An 18,394-nucleotide genomic window follows, 5' to 3' on the forward strand; every position below is an offset into this window, starting at 1 on the left:
TTTTTGATTAAATGTGTTCTGAAATAATAAAAAACTAAAATTAACGCGAATTCAACAAATAAATAGTGTAAAACAACTCATTTTATGTGCCCACCAAATACACAAATTTTACTAGCATTCGCCAAGCTGTTTTTGTGAGCAGCGTACCATATGTAAAGTTAACAGTCTCATACATGTGTTAACATTGCGTTAACAGGCGAATGTTTTTTACATCAGACTGTCTTTTGTCTTTTCTTTGTGAAAATTAGTAGTACTTTAGTTTAATTCGAAATACTAATTAAATACACTAATGTCGGACAACCAGGACAAAGAAGAAACATTGGCCAGTTTCCAGGTAAGAAATGCAGCATCAATTGACCATCAGACGCAGCAAACTTCTGTTATTATTTGTGGCCCAAACGAGTGCTGAGTGCGCACATTTCCAATGCGTATGTTGTGTGTGTCTCACTCTGTGTGTGTATGTGCAAGTAAGGGAGTACGTGTATGTGTGTGTGTGCTTATGTGCCTATGTGTAGGTGTCTGCGTCTTGGACTTGCAATCAGTTTGAATCCAAACAAAACTAAATTTTAATTCAATGTCACAGATTATAACTGGAATAGAGGATGTTGGCGAGGCCTTCTCCCACCTGGAGTCGTCCAATTGGGATCTAGTGGTAAGTGCGTCATACAGTATACAAATGCGTACCAATTTAATTGCGTTGTTTGTTGTCTCATTCCGGTCATGTTCTAGGAGGCACTCAGCCGCGTCATGCCACACGATGATGCGCCACTGGCCAATCCCATACACACGCCGGAGCCCTCAGCGCCAGATCCGGTGGCGGTCGCCTCAGCACCATCAAATTCCAATGGCTTCAGGTCATTCAATTTCGACGAGCAACCTGGACCCTCGCAAGGTGCCCGCTTGTTTCCAAGTGAGTAAACATGTGAATTTGCCATTGTAAATTGCTTTCTACATATATATTTGTATGTCTCCCATTATAGCCTCACAAATGCTGGCCCAGCTGACATCGAGCATTAACTTGGATCCACCCAGGCAGAATAATAACCAAAATCTCCTAACATTCAATATACACTTCAACCAACAACTCTATAAAATCTGCATGCAACCAAACGCAACTATAGGTAAATGATTATCTACGTTTTCTTAATGGAATAGTAATAATTCGATTTCCCTTCCATCTCTGGCAGAACAATTGAAACGCAAGATCTTTGACGTAACAAATATGCCACAATGCCGTCAGGCCTTACGCGGCTGGCCGCCGTCCAGAGCAAGCGAAGCACAAATACCAGAGACGCAGTTAGGCAATTTAGATTTACCGCCCGTCAGCGACCTCATACTTGTTGATCTAACCGATGATGGTTTCATGGACACAGAGCAGTAAGCATGGCACAGCTCCACAGCACAGTCGAACTCCAATCGATTCTCATGTATATATATTTATTAGGGATGAGGTTACACAGCGATTGGATAAAATGTACAAATTGCACATTGTGGAAGAGGGCGGCACAGAGGCTCGCAGGCTCACACTTAATTTTCCCGGACGCACCACCATCCATGAACTGAAAACAAATGTTTACTACATTACCAATATACCAGTTAGGCATCAGGAATGGTCCGGCTGGCCGAGCGGTTGTGATAATGATACCAATTTAGCGGTGTGTTTTGTATTACGTTTCTATATATAGCATATATAATTGTTTACTTTGTCTATTCTCTAATCACAGCAATCGGGCATTGAGCAAACGCACGAATTTGTAATACGCAACATTGCGGATCGATCATCAAATAATTCCAATTTGCTGGCCAACACGTACGAAATATTCAGTTTATATTTATACAAAATATATTAATCATCTTTTTGCCTCTGCAGAGAAATCGTAGCTCTCGACAGTGAAAGTTCAGCTGATGAGTTTGAGGATGCCACAGACTTTAACAATTCGGAGTATATTTTCTCCGATTCTCCGCCAGTGCAGCCGCTAAACAGACATCTAAGTATGCCCAAACCGAACCCTATGGCAACAACAATTTAACTTATCTTCTCTCACTGTCCATCTCTCCCTTGCAGTACCCAACAATACAAACGATGAGACGACTGGCTCCGCACAATTTGTGGAAAATTATAAACAACGCTTTGGCGAACCACATCCCGAGTTTTATGTGGGCAGTTTAGAGAACGCGCTGCGGCTGGCCTGTCACAAGCCCGCCAAGGAGGTAGTCTAACAAGTCCTTTCTAAAAAGTTGCCGAAAAAACTTAAATTTACTTTGTCTTTTAAGCGAAAATTGCTGGCAATTTATCTACATCACGGCGAGAGCATACTCACAAATGTATTCTGTGATCATCTCATGAAGGACGAGGCCATCATACAGACATTCAAGGCGAATTTTGTGCTCTACGGCTGGGACATGACGTACGAGAGCAACAAGGATATGTAGGCATACGAATTGAGTGGATTATTTGATTCACATATTAATTGGCATTATGTTTTATGCGCGTTCCAGGTTTCTGTCCTCGTTGACGGCCTGCATTAATAGCAACGCTTCCTTAACGGCCAGAAATATTAAACTTGACAAGCTGCCCGCCCTGATGCTAGTGGGCAAGAGTCGCCTCGAGGGCCGACAAACATGCGAGGTCTTATCTGTGATTCATGGTAAGGGACTTTGCCTAAACCCGACATTGTGAGTGGAATTTCATATAAAATTCTTGATCGCAGGCAACATAGGTCTGGTTGATTTGCAATCGCGCCTGATTGAGACAACGGTTATGTATGAGGAGCAGCTGCAGGGCGAAATACGGGAGGAGAACGAGCGTGCTGCGCGCGATCAGGTGAAGGCTGAGCAGGATATGGCATATGAGGAGACGCTACAAGCGGATATAGCCAAAGAGGCAGCTAAACGCCAAAAGGAGGCCGCTCAGGCCGCCGAACGCAAACGCATTGAATCCGAACAGGCCGAAGAAGACGCTAGGCGCGAGTCCATCAGATTAGTGGTAAATAAGACAAACTGTTATACTCCATATGTATACTGGCATATACTAACTGCATATTCTATATGTATTAGGCTACACAATCGTTACCTCAGGAGCCTGCCGAGCAAGAAGCAAACATTTCCAAAATACGCGTACGAAAGCCAACGGGAGAATTTTTGGAGCGTCGTTTTTTCACACGGGACACACTGCAGGTAAGATCTAATGGACTATCTTTTTGTATATATATATATATAGACTATACATATATGTTTTCTTGTTCAGGATCTATTGAACTTTATAACCGCCAATGGGTTTTTGATCGACGAGTACAAGGTCATTAGCAGTTGGCCGAGACGCGACTTAACGTCCATCGACGCTGGGCAAACGCTGGAAACGCTAAAACTATATCCGCAGGAAACGGTTATATTGGAGGAGCGATTTTGATTTTGATTATAAAATTAATTATGATATAATTAATTTTGATTCTGATTCTGTTCGTTTTGCGTTTAAAGCGTTCGTTCACATTACTGGGTTTAAGTTCTTCATTAATAATTGAAAAAAAAATTGAGTCTTGTATCTTTATGTTAACTTTAAATAGTGGAAGAAAAGGAAAACAGCAGCCAGATTATAATTGAGAAACATAAAGAACATAAAATCAAATGAAATAAGCATACTTAGCATCCATCATCTAGGAGAACGGCAAACTAAGAGTAAAAGTTTTTTACAATTATAATAATACTATAAAGTAAACAAAATTGAAACTAAAAGTAAAGGAAGCAGCAATAGTAGCACAGGCTGCCCGAGTATATGTATGTATGTCGCCCATCGCGATACCCCTACTTATCTAGGCCTCTCCTGCCACACACACACACACACCCACACACTCATACATATATACAACATTCTCAATATCTCTCTCTCACTCTGTCTCTCTCTCTTCAAATAGAGTTAGCGTTAGCGTTAGATAAGCATTGAAGGAAACGCATTTAAGTTGGCTTGTTTTACATTATCAATAATAAATTATATACATGTACTGAAACGTTACACTCTTGCGCTTAATTTACACATAACAACATAAAACGGGAACGAATTACACATGGTATAAAAAAATAATATGTTATAAAACAATTGAGCGTAGAAGCAGAGATTGTTAAGCGCTTATCTAATCCTAGCTGGCTGCCTGGGTTGCCTGATCTACTCGAAGAGCTTCTCAATGGGCGCCAGAGCCACGAGCAGAATGAGCACCACGACGAACAGGATGAGGACCACGCTGTAGACGCCGAGAAGACCCTTGCGCAGAGCCGCATACTGCAAGAGAAGAGATGCATAAGAGAACTGTGGAAGAGAAGACCAGAGAGGTAGAGTCGTCAACTTACCGGGGCATCCATTTTGCGCTCCATGCTCATGCCATTGCGCATGGCGTGCTGCTGATGGTGGGTCATGTCGCCCATTTGGAACGTGTTGATGCGCTGGCTCTGCTGGCGATCCGATGCGATGCCCGATATCTGCCAATGATTAATGCACAAGTAGATCTACATATTAATTGGACGTAGCCACTAGCTCCCTGGGGCGGACGAAGCATGCGATGAATTAGTATCATAATGGATGAACATTTAACAACAATCGCTGTACAACGGTCAATGCGAGGGACGAACACACTAAATCCTACATTTTATATACAGCTCTGGGGACAGATGATAGAGGGGACTCCAACCCAGATAGGCGACAGCCAACCCATACTTACGGAAAAGATGAGGTGGACGAGCACATGGAAGACCACAAAGCCAACCAGTATCCAGTCCATCCATTCAGGCAGCTCCGCCTTGGGCAGCTTCACAGAGAAGAAAATGGCAACAACTGCAATGAGAGGGAGTTAATCAGATCATCCTAAAATATACATCTCTCTCTCTCTCTCTCTATATATATATATACTAACTGGCTAGTATGTGCGCCAGATTGCCGCCCAGCCAGTGGCCCCAGTTGAAGTAGGGACGCTTCTTGTCATTGGGGCCGGGACGGAAGAGCGCTCCTATGGGCTGTATAAAGCAAAGGATGACCGTGATCAGGCCCGTTATGGAGTGAGCATGCCAGACGGCGCGCTTCAGCTCCACCCAGATGAGAATGTAGGCGACCACGGTGAGCGTCCAGGTGGTGACCATGAGCATGCGATGCCAGGCGAACCACTGATCCTTGCCGCAGGTCTGGCTGCCCACCCACGTCTGCTTGAAGTACCGCGCAAAGATGATGCCCAGCGAGGTGGTGCCGATCCAGGCGGCGATCATGAAGGCGCCATGCAGACGCACCAGCAGCTGACTGGAGCCACCGACATCCTGCACCACGGCCAGATTGATGGGACTGCCCGAGGGCAGGCGGCCAATGTCGTGGTAGCCCACGCTGTTCTCCTTCAGGCTGCTGCCAGAGGCGACGAGCATGTGGTAGGCGCCATTTCGCAAATCGAAGCTGCGTCCCTGCACCACAGTGAGTGGCTCGCGCTGCACCTTGCAATAGATGACGCCATCCACCAGCGATGCATTTAATAGACGCGCCGAGTTCTGAGGCTGCAAACGAGGAGAAACCATATATCAACTAACCAAATCCTTCCAGCTGCAGCAGCTGCACCTACCACATTGACCCGAACGGCGCTGTAGGGATTCGCCGAGGTGTAGGAGGAGTAGAGATTAATGCGTCCATTCTCGGGTACACATTCCGTGGTCAGATCTTCACCCATCTTGGCGTCATCCGACAGACCGAGCGCCACGTAGGCGGCATTGGTGCCTGGAAACCGAAGCAAACATTAAAAGGCTTTTCATTGGGATTGGGCATCCCATCCAGCACTTACCCTTGCCGGAGCGCAGCTCAAACTCATAGATGTCGCCACGCACCGTCACCGCCGAGACGGAGGTGCACGATTTGGTGGCCACACAGCCATTGGGAAAGCCAAAGCAGTTCTTGCTCTGACCACAGCCATCGTAGAAGCTATCCTCGCTGGCCGCCACTGCATTGGGCGCCACATAGCTGGGCGGCACATAGGGCGAACGGGTGCTGGCATAGTTAAAGTTGTTGTTGTTGGGCGAACTGGGCGTGGGCAGTGGTGCAGCTGACGAGACATCTCGTCGCACCACCTGCACGGGATTCGAGGGTATGCCTACCCAGAATTGATTGTACGACTGGGCAACTGTGGCGCTGTAGAGAGGGAGGGAAAGAGAGAGGAATGGGGAGAGTAAATGAAAGTCAATAAGCAAATCAAATTTAATCAATGAGTCCATTAAACAGCTAATCAGTCTGTCAATCAGTCCGTCAATCAGTCACTGTATGATCTGTCTATCATTTATTCAGTTGATCAGTCGGTTCATCAGGCAGTTAATCAGTCCGTCAATCAGTCTGTCGATCTGTCAGTCGATCGCTCAATCAGTTAAACATTCAATCACAAAATTAATTAAAAGTTTTTTTTTAAGTCGCCTACTAAAATTCTGTTTTTGACGTCAATCGGTCAATGCGTCAATCAGTTACCATCTCATACACTATAGAGCCTTATACATCACTTACTTGAACACCACTTGGCCGAGGAAGTCGACCGGGCTCTGCCAGTCGATGCTGACCTGGGGCTTGGGTCCGGCATTGCTGTGCGTGGCCGAGTTGTTGACGGAGTTCTCGCAGTTCATCAGCTTGACGGTGCCGTCGCGGCTGGGACTGAACTGGCCGACTATTTGGTAGGGTGGATTACGATTGCGCGCCTGGATCATGAAGCCGCCAAAGCTGAGACCCGCCGGCGCGCCGGTCACATCGATGCGCAGCGTCTGACCCTGGCCGACGACCGAGCTGGACGTCTCGATGCTAAAAGGCGAGACGCTGTTCTCTGGCAGCACCGAGCCGCCGGCATGGAACGGCAGCATTGTGTCGCACACCGTTTCCGGTGCACCTTGAGGCAAGGCCCACACCGAGTGGCAGCCGCAGCTGAGCAGCGCGCCGAGCGCAACGAGCAGCCAGCAGCGTTTGCGCACCAACAAATCCAACGCCAGCGTGGACAATGACATCTTTAAGCACCTGTCGGTTAGAGTTGGAGTGGAGACCATCATTAGCTTCTCAACCTGGCGAACCGTGTCCCCGCCTGAGCAAGTGCCTTATGTCATCTACTACTACCCACTGACTCAGTGACTGACAGCCAACCAGGCAGACAGACGGACAGACAGCCAGACTCGCTGACTGTTTAATTACCATGGCAAATCATAATTGCATTCCGCGATGCGTGTGCTTATCGTAGCATGTACTCGCAATATACTACTACATACGTACACACATACAAGCACAGCAAAAGTATGTTTTTTTTATCTGCGCTAATTGCAAAAAATCTACATAAAGTTTGCCAACTACTTTCGTAATGGCTATTTCTTATATGAAGGCAAAAAGTGATTCTTAACTCAGGTCAAAAAAAAAATAAAAATAAAAAAAAAAGTTAATAAATAAGAGTAAAAAATAGTATTAAAAAAAAAACACAAGATACCCTTATTTCCCATTTCCAATATGTATGGGGTATAAAAAAAACCATTTAAGCATAAACAAGAAAAGTTTAAATATTTTAAATTAAAAAAATATATAAACCTATTATATATACATAAATGTAAATATGTTTATACATATAAGCATATACTCATATGTATATGCTATATTTCAATTTATTTATAAAATTATTTTATTTGGTTTTCTTTATAAAAAAAAAATATTTTTGTATATTTAAAAAAAAATCAAAATAAATTTTTTTTTTTTTTTGTTCTTCATATTTTAAGAACAATAAAAGCGGTTAAATAATTTTTTGTTTAATTTGTGCTACAAAATGAGGATATAATTATTTTTATATATATATATTTATTATTATAAATATTAATATTATTTTCATTTAAATTATGTTTGAAGTACCGATTTTTCACTTTAATTAAATGAAAAATGTTTATTTTTGCCATATTAAGAACAGTGTTCTAGCTTCTAAACACATACATAATTTGTCGCAGTGCATTAAGCATATCATGAGCATATGCCACATAGGCCTGATAAGGCGGCGCATGGAGATCGATGTTGCTGATAGTGTCAACTACATAGCCAGCAACTAAAAGAGAGTACGCACAAGCACACACACACACACACACACACACACAGAGTCATTACATTTGGCATTAACATTTGGCTCTTTGTTTTGAGCCATGCTCCGTTGCGTATACGTAATATTTGTATACGTAGCCGTTGCGATAAGCGGCTAAGTAATTAGCTTACAACCCTATCAATTAGCCAATTAAAATTATTGTTTAATTATGACTAATTGTAATATATTTTTACTTTTATTATTATTACGCGGTTAGTTTGCAGTTTTTCTTTTTTTGTGTGTGTGTGTGTGTGTGTGTTTTTAGTTCAAAACTTTCGATTCCTGTCGCGCATGACTCAGAACGTGTCTTTTCCCATTGTCGTGACTAAGAGTTGAGCCCACTTGGAAATGTCTTAAACGCAAATTGGCCTTGAATTCGGATTAATAACCAGACAACCACAAATAACTTAGCTAAGCTCAGTAAAAAGTAAGCATGAAACTGTTTTAAGTCTCTGCAACATAATTTGTTTAAATTAATCAAAACCTAACGAGTTTTAGCTTTAATACTAAGTCATTTCATAATATAATAAGTTGACTCTTACCATGTTTAGATTTACCAAAGACAAAAGATTGCTTAATTATTCAGGCATTTGAAATATGTATAGAGCTACGGTCTTAGTTAATTTACAGATTTAGCTATAAAAAAGCTAAATTGCCATGAGGCAGTCAACTTAACGGGCAGCAATTTTACCACAGCCAACTTAACTGACTGCCAGATTGCAATTGCTAGATGAGACCGAGCTAAAGTTATGTGAGATGAAGCAACCACTAACTTTGAAGAAAACTCTATATTATAGTCAACTCCTAAATCAATATTGATAGTATCATTCATCTATGGGTATTAGCATTTGCTCCGCTTGTCAATGCTCAACAGACATAGATTTATGGACTGCTAATTATTCAAATCAGAATATGTCGTAAAAATGGTTATCACAAATATTATAGTTATGTGATTAGCATAACAACATTTTATCAGGCAGTCAATCTAGCTATCCAAATGATGCAAAGGCACAAATGAATAACCTATTGAATTATATATTTAATAAATACACATTACACGTTTATTAAATTTCCTGAAAAGTACAAAACTTTTCATCAATTTCATGGCATAAACATAGCAGATAGAGCTGAACGGGCCATAGCATATAATGTATTATGTGAATGGGTTAATGTTTTGGTTTTTTCCCAGCTCAATGCTGATGAGTGTTTCAGGTTTTATAGCACCTCGATCGGTGGGAGAGCATGAGCTAAGCATGTTAATTAAGCGCCTACTCATCGGACATGATGACGTCGTCGCGCCAACAACTGGCAATGGAACAGGTAGGAGTTGACCGGTGTGGAGGGGGAGAGATTTAAGAATGCGAATTGAACTTGAATTAAAAGCAAATCGCATGCGCAATAACCTTGAGCTTTTGTATGTACATACGGTATACATACATATATAAATGTGTGTATATGGGAGCATTGTATTAATACTATAATATATAGTACAACTTTTCTTAAACAAATGTTATTTGTTATTGTTTTTGCGGTGGCTTGACAAATGTTAATTGAAATGCACGGATCAAAGCCACAAATCCGAGACATTCATTGTTTAACGCACATTTAAGGTAATACAAAAATATCAAAATTATTCGAAATGAAATCGAATCGCGCTCGATCCGCATAATGGGCGTTGTTCACATTGAACTTCAGCGAAACCTTGAAAGTTAAGGCATTTTTATGCTTATGTGCGCCGCATTTACTAGCAGATCTATCTAATGCTAGAGCAAGTGTAGCATTTACAAAAACCAAATCAGTTTGAATGGCCAACGTATCAATCAAGTTGGATTGAGTTGAGTCAAGCCAATAGGAGAGCTAGTCGACAGTGACCGACTAGCAGATACCCGGAACTGCAGTTGTTATAAATAATTTACTGAGTAGAGTTTATATTTATGTAATATGAAAATGTATTTAAGCTCTGAAAGGAGTCTAATGAAAAGCTCGAAATAGTAGCTCAAAACTGTATGAAGTACATCATATATTAATTTTACTAAATCTATCCCATAATATGTATTTGTTCTTGCTTAAATAGGAGATTCAATCTCTCAAAAAAAGGCGAAAGGATCTCTTATTCGTTTTCAAGCATAAACACTTGACATAAATAAGAATAGTAAAAACGTGTTATTCGAGAAACATAATTCTAAGCTATAAAAAAATTGCATTCCTCAAATGCAGAGAACCTCTTCAAACCCCTGCAGTGAGCCATCAGAACGGCTTCAAGTGTAAAGCAGATAGACGATCATAAACATGTGTTCATATGCATGACAAATATGACCTTTCCAAGAACTGAAAGTAGTTTACTCATATTAGGTATTATATATGAGACTAGGATTTTTAGTTATGAAAAACTGTATAGGAACAACCTCGTATGATTTCTGATACACTCAAACAGGGGACGAACAGGAGAAAGAAAGAGATCATCTCAGCTGCTGTTGCTTTGTAGTGCCCGACCGTTACCTGCAGACTTAAATTATTTAATTAATTATAATAATTAATATTTATAAAATAAATAAAAATAGAAATACCTTATTTATAAATATTCTCTATCAACCTCTATAGATATTTGAATATAACAATATACATAGATTAGATTGTTCATTTTGTTAAAAATCCGTTAACAAACATTTATTGTTTGGATTCATCTAATATTCCTACAAATATTTCCCCCACATAATTACACTAAGAATTTTATGTGAAATTAATAACAAGTCAATAAAGTCTTCATACCAATCCATTCATCATACTAAGCTACCTCAACAATTTCCATAACAAGACCTAAAGCTAAGCCATAAGAGTTTAGGTCTAAATGAAAAGTCGAGACCTCGCGCAAGGCCTTGAAAGCTTACGCATTCAATGAGAACAGATCATTCATTTAAAGTGCTTTAACTAAAATATAATACATTTGAATCACAATCCCTCCGAGTTAATAAATGCGTTCACTTTTGACTTTGAGGTGGCTCACGAGCCACAGCTCACGCCCCGTGGGGTCTGGGGACTTTCAGTTAAGGTCACAAAGTGAAAACTGCGAATAACGAAAATTTCACTTAACCAAAACTTAATTTATAACTATTTGGCATATAATTCTTGGCACAACTACCAGCGTTTGTAGATTTCTGGGTGAGGGTGTGTTTCTGTGTATGTATAGGCGTGCGTGTGTGTGCTTGTGTGTGTACCTGGGCATTGGCCTCAAATAGAGTCCATGATGGAATTCAGCTTTTTGTTTTGAACGTGAGACCAAACTGATTAAGCGTTTGCAACTTGCAAGAAAAACAGTGAAAAGTAAGAGTGTCGCAAGGCCAGATTGAACGACTATAATACACCCTGGGAATGAATATAATAAGGAACATACCAGGGAATTAATTTAGTCTAGAAATTAAGAGACAATAGAAGTACTTCTATTTTTTTCAATTCATATTTACATTTCATATTTCCTATTTACATTTCATTTATACCCCATAAAAAAGACTACCTATTCACAGGGTATTTAAACGCAACACAATGGCACATAATGTGGGCTTATTATGGCACTTAGCGCTATGCGTGCTTAGTTGTTTTATATATACCTATGTTGATATAGGGGCTACACATATTGTCTATAGCTGATCTAAAAAAAAAAGACAAGACATGACAGGCCCATGCCCTTGCTTAAAGCCAGTTTGACGCCAATCACAATTTCGTAGTTGTTCACCGACCTGAGCACTTATGTGGCAAATATACATATATGCACACCTGTATATACCTGTATAAAGCTAAGCTTTGGAATTACATTCAGTTGACAGCTGAGCTCTAATTGGTTTCGAAAACATTCGCAATGCGCCGCGTCTCGTGTCAAAGGAAATGTTAAACATTTTTGATTTTTTTTTTTTTTTTTTTTTTTTTTTTTTGAGGTTATGCATACACATTGTGAGGTTATGCACCCTTCCATTACTTATTATTACATTTTGAGTCATACGCAAAAAGTGTAAGCGACTAAAAATACATATTTGATTGAGACGCGATACGTTCTTTTACCAAGCAAAAGGAAATGTTCCTACCGAAACCACTTCTACAAACTGTAATAACTTGTCTGGCGCTCTACTATCTTTTAGTATCTATCTTGGGGGCTTGTTCTGGCACTCTCTCTTTCTGTTTGTCTACCTCTCTCTCTCTCTCTTTCTCTGTTTGCTGTAGTCAACTTCAGTAATTTTCAATCAATTTTCTGTGACCCCATGGCTCTGCCCCACTGGCAGGCCTGTCAGCTCAGCTATACGTTATTCTGACCCCTATTCATGAGGTCGACGCGTTGGGCATTGTCCAGCTAGGTAAATGTTGGTCATTGACGCAATCTTCGCTTGGACATCGCGTGCCACAACTTGCAATTGGGTTAAAAGTGAACTGAATAAAAGTTCAGTTTTATAGGCCGCATAGCAGTGGGAAAATCGAAATGAAACTCTGGTGAGTTGAGGTAAATATGTAAATCATTAAGAAGATTTATGGTCTATACATATACATGCTATCCTTTATACATGTACATATATATACAATAAATAGGGTTAGAGTAATTTGGGCAATGACTTGTGATTAATCAAATTATAGCCTAAACATGTGAATCGAAATGTGTTCTGTGGGTTGAACAAACTTTATTAGGCGGTTAGGCGTCAGTGCGTTAAATCGAAATCTAATAAGCGATAACGATTACTAACTTTAGATAACGCCTTTGTAGGCTAGTCCATGCTTGTTTTATTCATGAGCTAAGTTTATAAGGTAGTGGAATATAGTATACCCTTACACTAGAGTAGGTATATCTTTAAAAAACATGGAAGAAACTGACTTGACATGACTTTTGCTGCTGTTTCCACAAGGGTCTTGATATATGTGTAATACCCTTTAAAAGTGTATATAACTTATATAACATACTCTAATCTAGAATAGTTTAACAGTTTTTCTAGATTAGTTCATGACACTCCGTATCTTATACCAATGCAATGCCTCATAATATCATTTTAAAGTTTCTTAAGAAAATTTCGTATACCCTACAATCAAAAAGAAAGATCGCTATGCGTGTGGCAATTAACTAAACTAGGCTGTGAGCTTAACAGGTGTACAATCTTCTAGCTATATACATATACATATATATTCACATATGTATGTCAGCACGTGCTTGGAAAAAACTGGAAATACCGCTAGCGATTATTGGAATTCGATTGCCATTGCAATTAGATGACGTCACATGAATACGTACATACATATGTACGTATGTGCATATTGGAAGCAGAACGCAAGTCAAAAGGTATGTACACACATATATAATTATTCATAAATATATTTGTATAAAAGACAATTAAAGAGTGGAGCAAAGACAGTTAATGCGCCTAATTTGATTTGCTAAACAATTGGCCTAACATGTAAAGGTTTGTAAATAGAAAGCGGCTGTGATTTATCAGCAATTTAGGAATTGTGTAAAGTAACAAAAACAACGACAACGTTGACACGACGACAAGTGTTGTGCAGTGCGTTGTTTCTTTGTGTGTGTGCGTGCGTGTGTGTGTGTGCGTGTGTGTGTGTGTTGGGGAGTGTGCCAATTGCTAATGGAAAGCGTCACGTTCGCTTCCACTCCTCTGTTTGCTAGAGCAGAGTGCAGATAAACACGTTTGCCTTCTGCTTCTTGCACGCCCTCTCAATTGCTTTTTTATTGCGTTGTCTAGCTTTTTGTGCATTGTGCACTTCATTTTTATTGTTACGCCTTGTTTACATCATCAAACAGCAGCGGCGCATGCGCGACACTTGACATCAGTTAACGGCAGCAGCAACAGCATGAGCACCGTTTGCCATCAGTTTACATTATTGTCTTTTTGCATGCACTGAACACATACACACTTTTGTACATATCTGTATGCCAATATGCACACATGCATACATTTAAAGTCGTTTCATTAATAATGTGCCATTGTATTAGAATGCATTTGCCATTGAAGTGGGCTGAGAAAAATCTTTTCGACAACTGCCGGCCGAATAGCTGCGCTGTTGCGCTATTGCACACTTATGCATTAATTCGCCACACAAACTCACACACATACACATATGTATGTGCACGCTATTGCCATTGAAGCAAGCTCTGCTCAAATCTTTGAGACAGCTGCTGGCCCCAGAGCTTTGTTGTTGCGTTATCGAACACTTGTGCATTCACTCACTCAACACACACACACACACACACACAAATATACACATACAGCATCATTGGCTGGCATAACTGGAAACCGGTTCCAGTACACATTTACCGTAGCCACCACACAACAGCATGCGACATAATTGTATAAACATAGATTTGTTGTTAGCAACTTTGTTATTGCCATCTCATATATACACATATATGTATATATTCATTCATTGTTGTTGTTTGTCTTTTTTTCGCGCGAGTCTCACACACTCTATGCCAACTGCGACTTTGGAATTTTGTTATTTTATTTATTTTTTTCTTCTTTTTTTTTTTGTAAATGAACTCAGCCGCAGGTTTGTCTTCTAAACTTGAAACAAGTTATCGGTTTATAGCACAAATTCCACAATCATTGTTTTGCGTTGGGTGCGGCTTAAAGCTTATGTTTTTCAAGTTTAATTTCACTTTCAAATTAAGTGCAGCAAAAGTATTTGCATATCGCATGCATGCTCTCAAAACAAAACACATGCATAACTCCATTTCATTAAAATTGTATTAGCTAGAACACGCAGCATTCAGCACTAGCATTTTTTGCAAATATGTACATAACTCAAAACTTGTTTATCAAATAATAACCACTAACCAATAATTTATGTTAAGACAGAGCCAAATACACGGCTTTTGTTTATCTTTCCGTGTCTATCGCGCACAAGACTGCGCGCCTTGTATTCAAATCTGCAACTGACAATTAAATGCTCCAATTGGGCAGGCGCATGCTGTATGTGACAGAGGTGAATTCATTGCTTATGGTGAATTTTAAATACCCCATACCAGTTAAAGCACGCTATCGATAAATGTGGGCCAGTGCTTATCGATAAGCAATGACCAGAAACATCTGATGTGTTTTTTCTGCACCAATAAAAATTTTTCAATTAGAGTTGTCGGAAATTAACAATTTAAAAATGTGCTATAAGCTATTAATAATAGCGGCACTCATCGCCTTGAGTAGCAGCGAAGTGGTAATTGGCCAGGAGGATTTGGTTGATGAGGTATCTGGTCACTACACAATCGAGGGCAAAGTATACGCTCCCGATGTAGGACCCGGACTCGGTCAGCAGGGTCATGCGGTTGCCTTGCCCAATGGCAACAAATGGCAGGTGGACTTGTCCGTGAGCATTAACAACGGCGAGTACAAGGGATTTGTGCGCGAGGATGGACAGTTCATAATCAGCGGCGTACCGTCCGGCAGCTATGTGCTGGATGTTTATCATCCGGACATATTCTATGAGCCAGTGCGCGTTGAAATCAATCCCAAGGGCAAGTTCCGTGCGCGTAAAGTGAACTACATGCAGCCAGCGCAGGTTGTCCAAGTGCCCTATCCACTCAGGATGAAGCCGCTTATGAGATTCAAGTATTTCCAGACCCGAGAGCAATGGAAGGTTTGTACATATTATCGATGACATAGATTTAATAATCTAGCAACCTTCCATATGTTTGTACTAGATTACGGACTTCCTGTTTAGCCCTATGGTGCTAATGATGGCTCTGCCCTTGTTGCTTATGCTGGTGCTGCCAAAGATGATCAACGACCCAGAGACGAAGAAGGAAATTGAAAATATGCAATTTCCTAAGGTAAAGACAATATATTAACTACATACGCTTAAAACTAATTCCTTTTTTGTTCTTCCTTCTCAGATGACAAATGATATGCCAGAGATTAGCGAAATGCTAACATCTTTCCTAGCGGGCAAGCAGCCTGAGCCCAAGGAAAAGAAGCCTATCACAGCAAACAAACAAACAAAAAAACGGAATTAGTATTTGTGCCGTAATCTTATTGAATTAAGCCTTAAGCAAATAGAGAAAATCCTTTTAATTCTTAGTCAAATGGAATAAATTCAATAAACTTTGTAATATTAAGAGACGTTTATTTAAGAAAACCAACTGTGTTGGGCCTTTTGGGCCCCACGCGCTCCTCCTCCAGCTTGAGCATCTTCACGAGGAGATTATTCAGCTGCTCACCCATGGAGAGACCAAGCTGTATGCTATTCAGCATAGTATCCCTATGCATGGAGCCGCCTCCAGTCATGTGTGTGCCAGATAGATAAGCTGCAGGTAAAGAGGGTGTAAAAGAGGGAAACACCTCAATATATTTATAGTATTTACCTTCATTGTTACGCATGGATACGGATACAACCATGCTAACAGTGCTGCAGACTTCCTCCTCGGCTGTCGGATCCACCAGACAATAGTCACCAATTTTGCATACGGTCACAAGCAGAGGCACTGCATCAATGCCAATGCGCGTGCAATCATAGGGATTATCCGATATAATCAAATCCGTGACGCCTGCATCCAGCAATGTGGCAGTTACCCGGGGCAGCTTAGTATTATAGAGCGCTGCCTTGGCTGCCAGAGAAACGGCATCGTGCAAATTGCCACCGCATTCCAATATCTGAAAACCAGGCATTAGATAAAACATATATACTAGTATTAAACTTACTAAAATGTCTATATAAAGCTTCCAACATTGCTGACCCGGTATGAGGCACAAGGTACGATAATCAAAGGCATACGGGGATTCGTAAGCATTCTGCAGGGAAAGTATCAGCTCTTGTGCCAAGTCTGAGCCACCGCGACCCTCAAATTCTGGTGTGGCATTCGCAGAGCTGCGACAAAACGAAAAGTTGAATATACACATATCAAATTGATATAGAAAACATTTACCAATCCACAAAGAATTCCAGTTTTCCAAACTCGGGCGTTAATGGATTGGGCACATCAATTTCAGTCTTAACGCCCACCAGAATATCTGTGTTCGCTAAACGTAGACGTGCCGACCCACTTGCATTGCTGACCAAGCCAGTCTCCAGTTCCATTGGGCGGTAATCGCGGCGCGAACGACCATCGCAGCGGAAATCCTCCTGCAAGTATATACAAATACTTTATATCAATTATAAATAATTTTGTAAGCCCTTACCTCAACGCCATGTAAAATAAATGTCTTCTCTGCCTCGCTCAGCGCAACGTATGCCATTTTTCATTAAAAATATGTTTCAAGTCGAATCAAAACAAACCTAACATGTGGATGAGCGATAACGATAACGATATATTGTATTTAATAATGCAGAGCTGTTACTTAAATTCTACAGCACTGTGCCGGTTAGACGCTTCGCAACACTTGCCAAAAACAAGCCAGTCATTTTGCTTTGCATCTTCCTGCACGAATTACAAATTATAAAAGGAAATTCTTTCACAAGAACAATGGGTCCCGACTTTGACTTCACCGACACACCCGTCAGCACTGGCGTAAGTAATAGCATTATTAATGTCTGCAAGCCGTGTAACCATCATCATTGCAGACAACTATTATGGCCGTTGAGTTCGATGGCGGCGTTGTGATTGGTGCAGACTCTCGCACTAGCTCCGGGGCATATGTTGCGAATCGTGTGACCGACAAATTGACTCAAATCTCGGATAAGATATACTGCTGCCGCAGTGGCTCTGCCGCTGACACCCAGGCCATTGCCGACATTGTGGCCTATTCTCTGAACTATCACCGGAATCAGACCAACAAGGAGCCACTTGTCTGGGAGGCGGCATCAGAGTTTCGCAACTTTTGCTACAACTATCGCGACTCCCTGATGGCTGGCATCATTGTTGCCGGCTGGGACGAGGAGCGTGGCGGTCAAGTCTATAGTGTGCCATTGGGTGGCATGCTTACACGCGAATCTTGCACCATTGGCGGCTCGGGCTCCAGCTACATCTATGGATTCGTAAAAGAGCACTATCGCCTCGGCATGCAAATGGAAGAGTGTGTAGATTTTGTCAAGAAAGGTTGGTACACTTCATGTGAAATTTATTTCTTGGCTGTCAGCTAATTTACAAATTTTCTCACAGCTGTGCAACATGCCATCTACCATGATGGTAGCTCCGGCGGCGTGGTGCGCATTGGAATCATCACTAAGGACGGTATTGAGCGTCGTTTGTTCTTTAACACAGAGTCTGGACAGTCTGAGATTGAGGGCTCAAAAAGCTTTTTAGTTTAAATGGAAAGGATTCTAAATTCAGCTCTAACTCTTGTGGAAATATAATAATTTGGTTTTTCTATATGTAGATTTTA

The 18,394-nt window shown here is 41.0% G+C and overlaps 5 protein-coding genes across 7 annotated transcripts; 3 read left to right on the forward strand and 2 right to left on the reverse strand.

Annotated features, from left to right (window-relative positions):
- Window positions 1-139: 139 nt before the first annotated feature.
- casp (Fas associated factor casp) lies at window positions 140-4,009 on the forward strand. The gene is made up of 14 exons (XM_018009870.2): window positions 140-334; window positions 584-652; window positions 730-910; window positions 981-1,121; window positions 1,188-1,377; window positions 1,445-1,655; window positions 1,725-1,810; window positions 1,871-1,992; window positions 2,066-2,211; window positions 2,275-2,429; window positions 2,500-2,648; window positions 2,712-2,986; window positions 3,058-3,177; window positions 3,248-4,009. Exons 1-14 carry the CDS (start codon window positions 290-292, stop codon window positions 3,407-3,409), a joined length of 2,052 nt encoding a protein of 683 aa, XP_017865359.1. The 5' UTR covers window positions 140-289; the 3' UTR covers window positions 3,410-4,009.
- LOC108615405 (ferric reductase 1) lies at window positions 3,951-15,067 on the reverse strand. 3 transcript variants are annotated; one of them, XM_018009875.2, is made up of 8 exons: window positions 14,918-15,067; window positions 6,512-7,009; window positions 5,805-6,148; window positions 5,589-5,740; window positions 4,902-5,523; window positions 4,710-4,822; window positions 4,342-4,497; window positions 3,951-4,273 (listed from the first exon to the last, which is right to left on the reverse strand). In XM_018009875.2, the coding sequence occupies exons 2-8, from the start codon at window positions 6,997-6,999 to the stop codon at window positions 4,160-4,162; spliced, it is 1,989 nt and encodes a 662-aa protein (XP_017865364.1). In that variant the 5' UTR covers window positions 7,000-7,009; window positions 14,918-15,067; the 3' UTR covers window positions 3,951-4,159. The 3 variants fall into 3 exon arrangements, with proteins under 3 accessions (XP_017865364.1, XP_017865361.1, XP_017865362.2); XM_018009872.2 differs by lacking the exon at window positions 14,918-15,067 and adding an exon at window positions 13,873-14,878; XM_018009873.2 differs by lacking the exon at window positions 14,918-15,067 and adding an exon at window positions 13,873-14,875 and having other exon boundaries at window positions 4,342-4,470.
- A 59-nt stretch (window positions 15,068-15,126) lies between these two features.
- On the forward strand, window positions 15,127-16,191 carry EMC7 (ER membrane protein complex subunit 7). The gene is made up of 3 exons (XM_018009887.2): window positions 15,127-15,713; window positions 15,778-15,906; window positions 15,970-16,191. Exons 1-3 carry the CDS (start codon window positions 15,237-15,239, stop codon window positions 16,087-16,089), a joined length of 726 nt encoding a protein of 241 aa, XP_017865376.1. The 5' UTR covers window positions 15,127-15,236; the 3' UTR covers window positions 16,090-16,191.
- Rrp42 (exosome complex component Rrp42) lies at window positions 16,179-17,410 on the reverse strand. Its single transcript, XM_018009884.2, has 5 exons — window positions 17,252-17,410; window positions 16,999-17,195; window positions 16,775-16,940; window positions 16,438-16,726; window positions 16,179-16,380 (listed from the first exon to the last, which is right to left on the reverse strand). The coding sequence occupies exons 1-5, from the start codon at window positions 17,306-17,308 to the stop codon at window positions 16,199-16,201; spliced, it is 891 nt and encodes a 296-aa protein (XP_017865373.1). The 5' UTR covers window positions 17,309-17,410; the 3' UTR covers window positions 16,179-16,198.
- Window positions 17,411-17,418: 8 nt separating this feature from the next.
- On the forward strand, window positions 17,419-18,387 carry Prosbeta1 (proteasome beta1 subunit). The gene is made up of 3 exons (XM_018009888.2): window positions 17,419-17,580; window positions 17,634-18,108; window positions 18,172-18,387. The coding sequence occupies exons 1-3, from the start codon at window positions 17,536-17,538 to the stop codon at window positions 18,318-18,320; spliced, it is 669 nt and encodes a 222-aa protein (XP_017865377.1). The 5' UTR covers window positions 17,419-17,535; the 3' UTR covers window positions 18,321-18,387.
- Window positions 18,388-18,394: the final 7 nt, after the last annotated feature.

The sequence above is a fragment of the Drosophila arizonae genome, chromosome 5 (genome assembly GCF_054131065.1).
Source record: "Drosophila arizonae isolate 15081-1271.41 chromosome 5, UAZ_ARI_1.0, whole genome shotgun sequence".
Taxonomy (NCBI): Eukaryota; Metazoa; Arthropoda; class Insecta; order Diptera; family Drosophilidae; genus Drosophila; species Drosophila arizonae.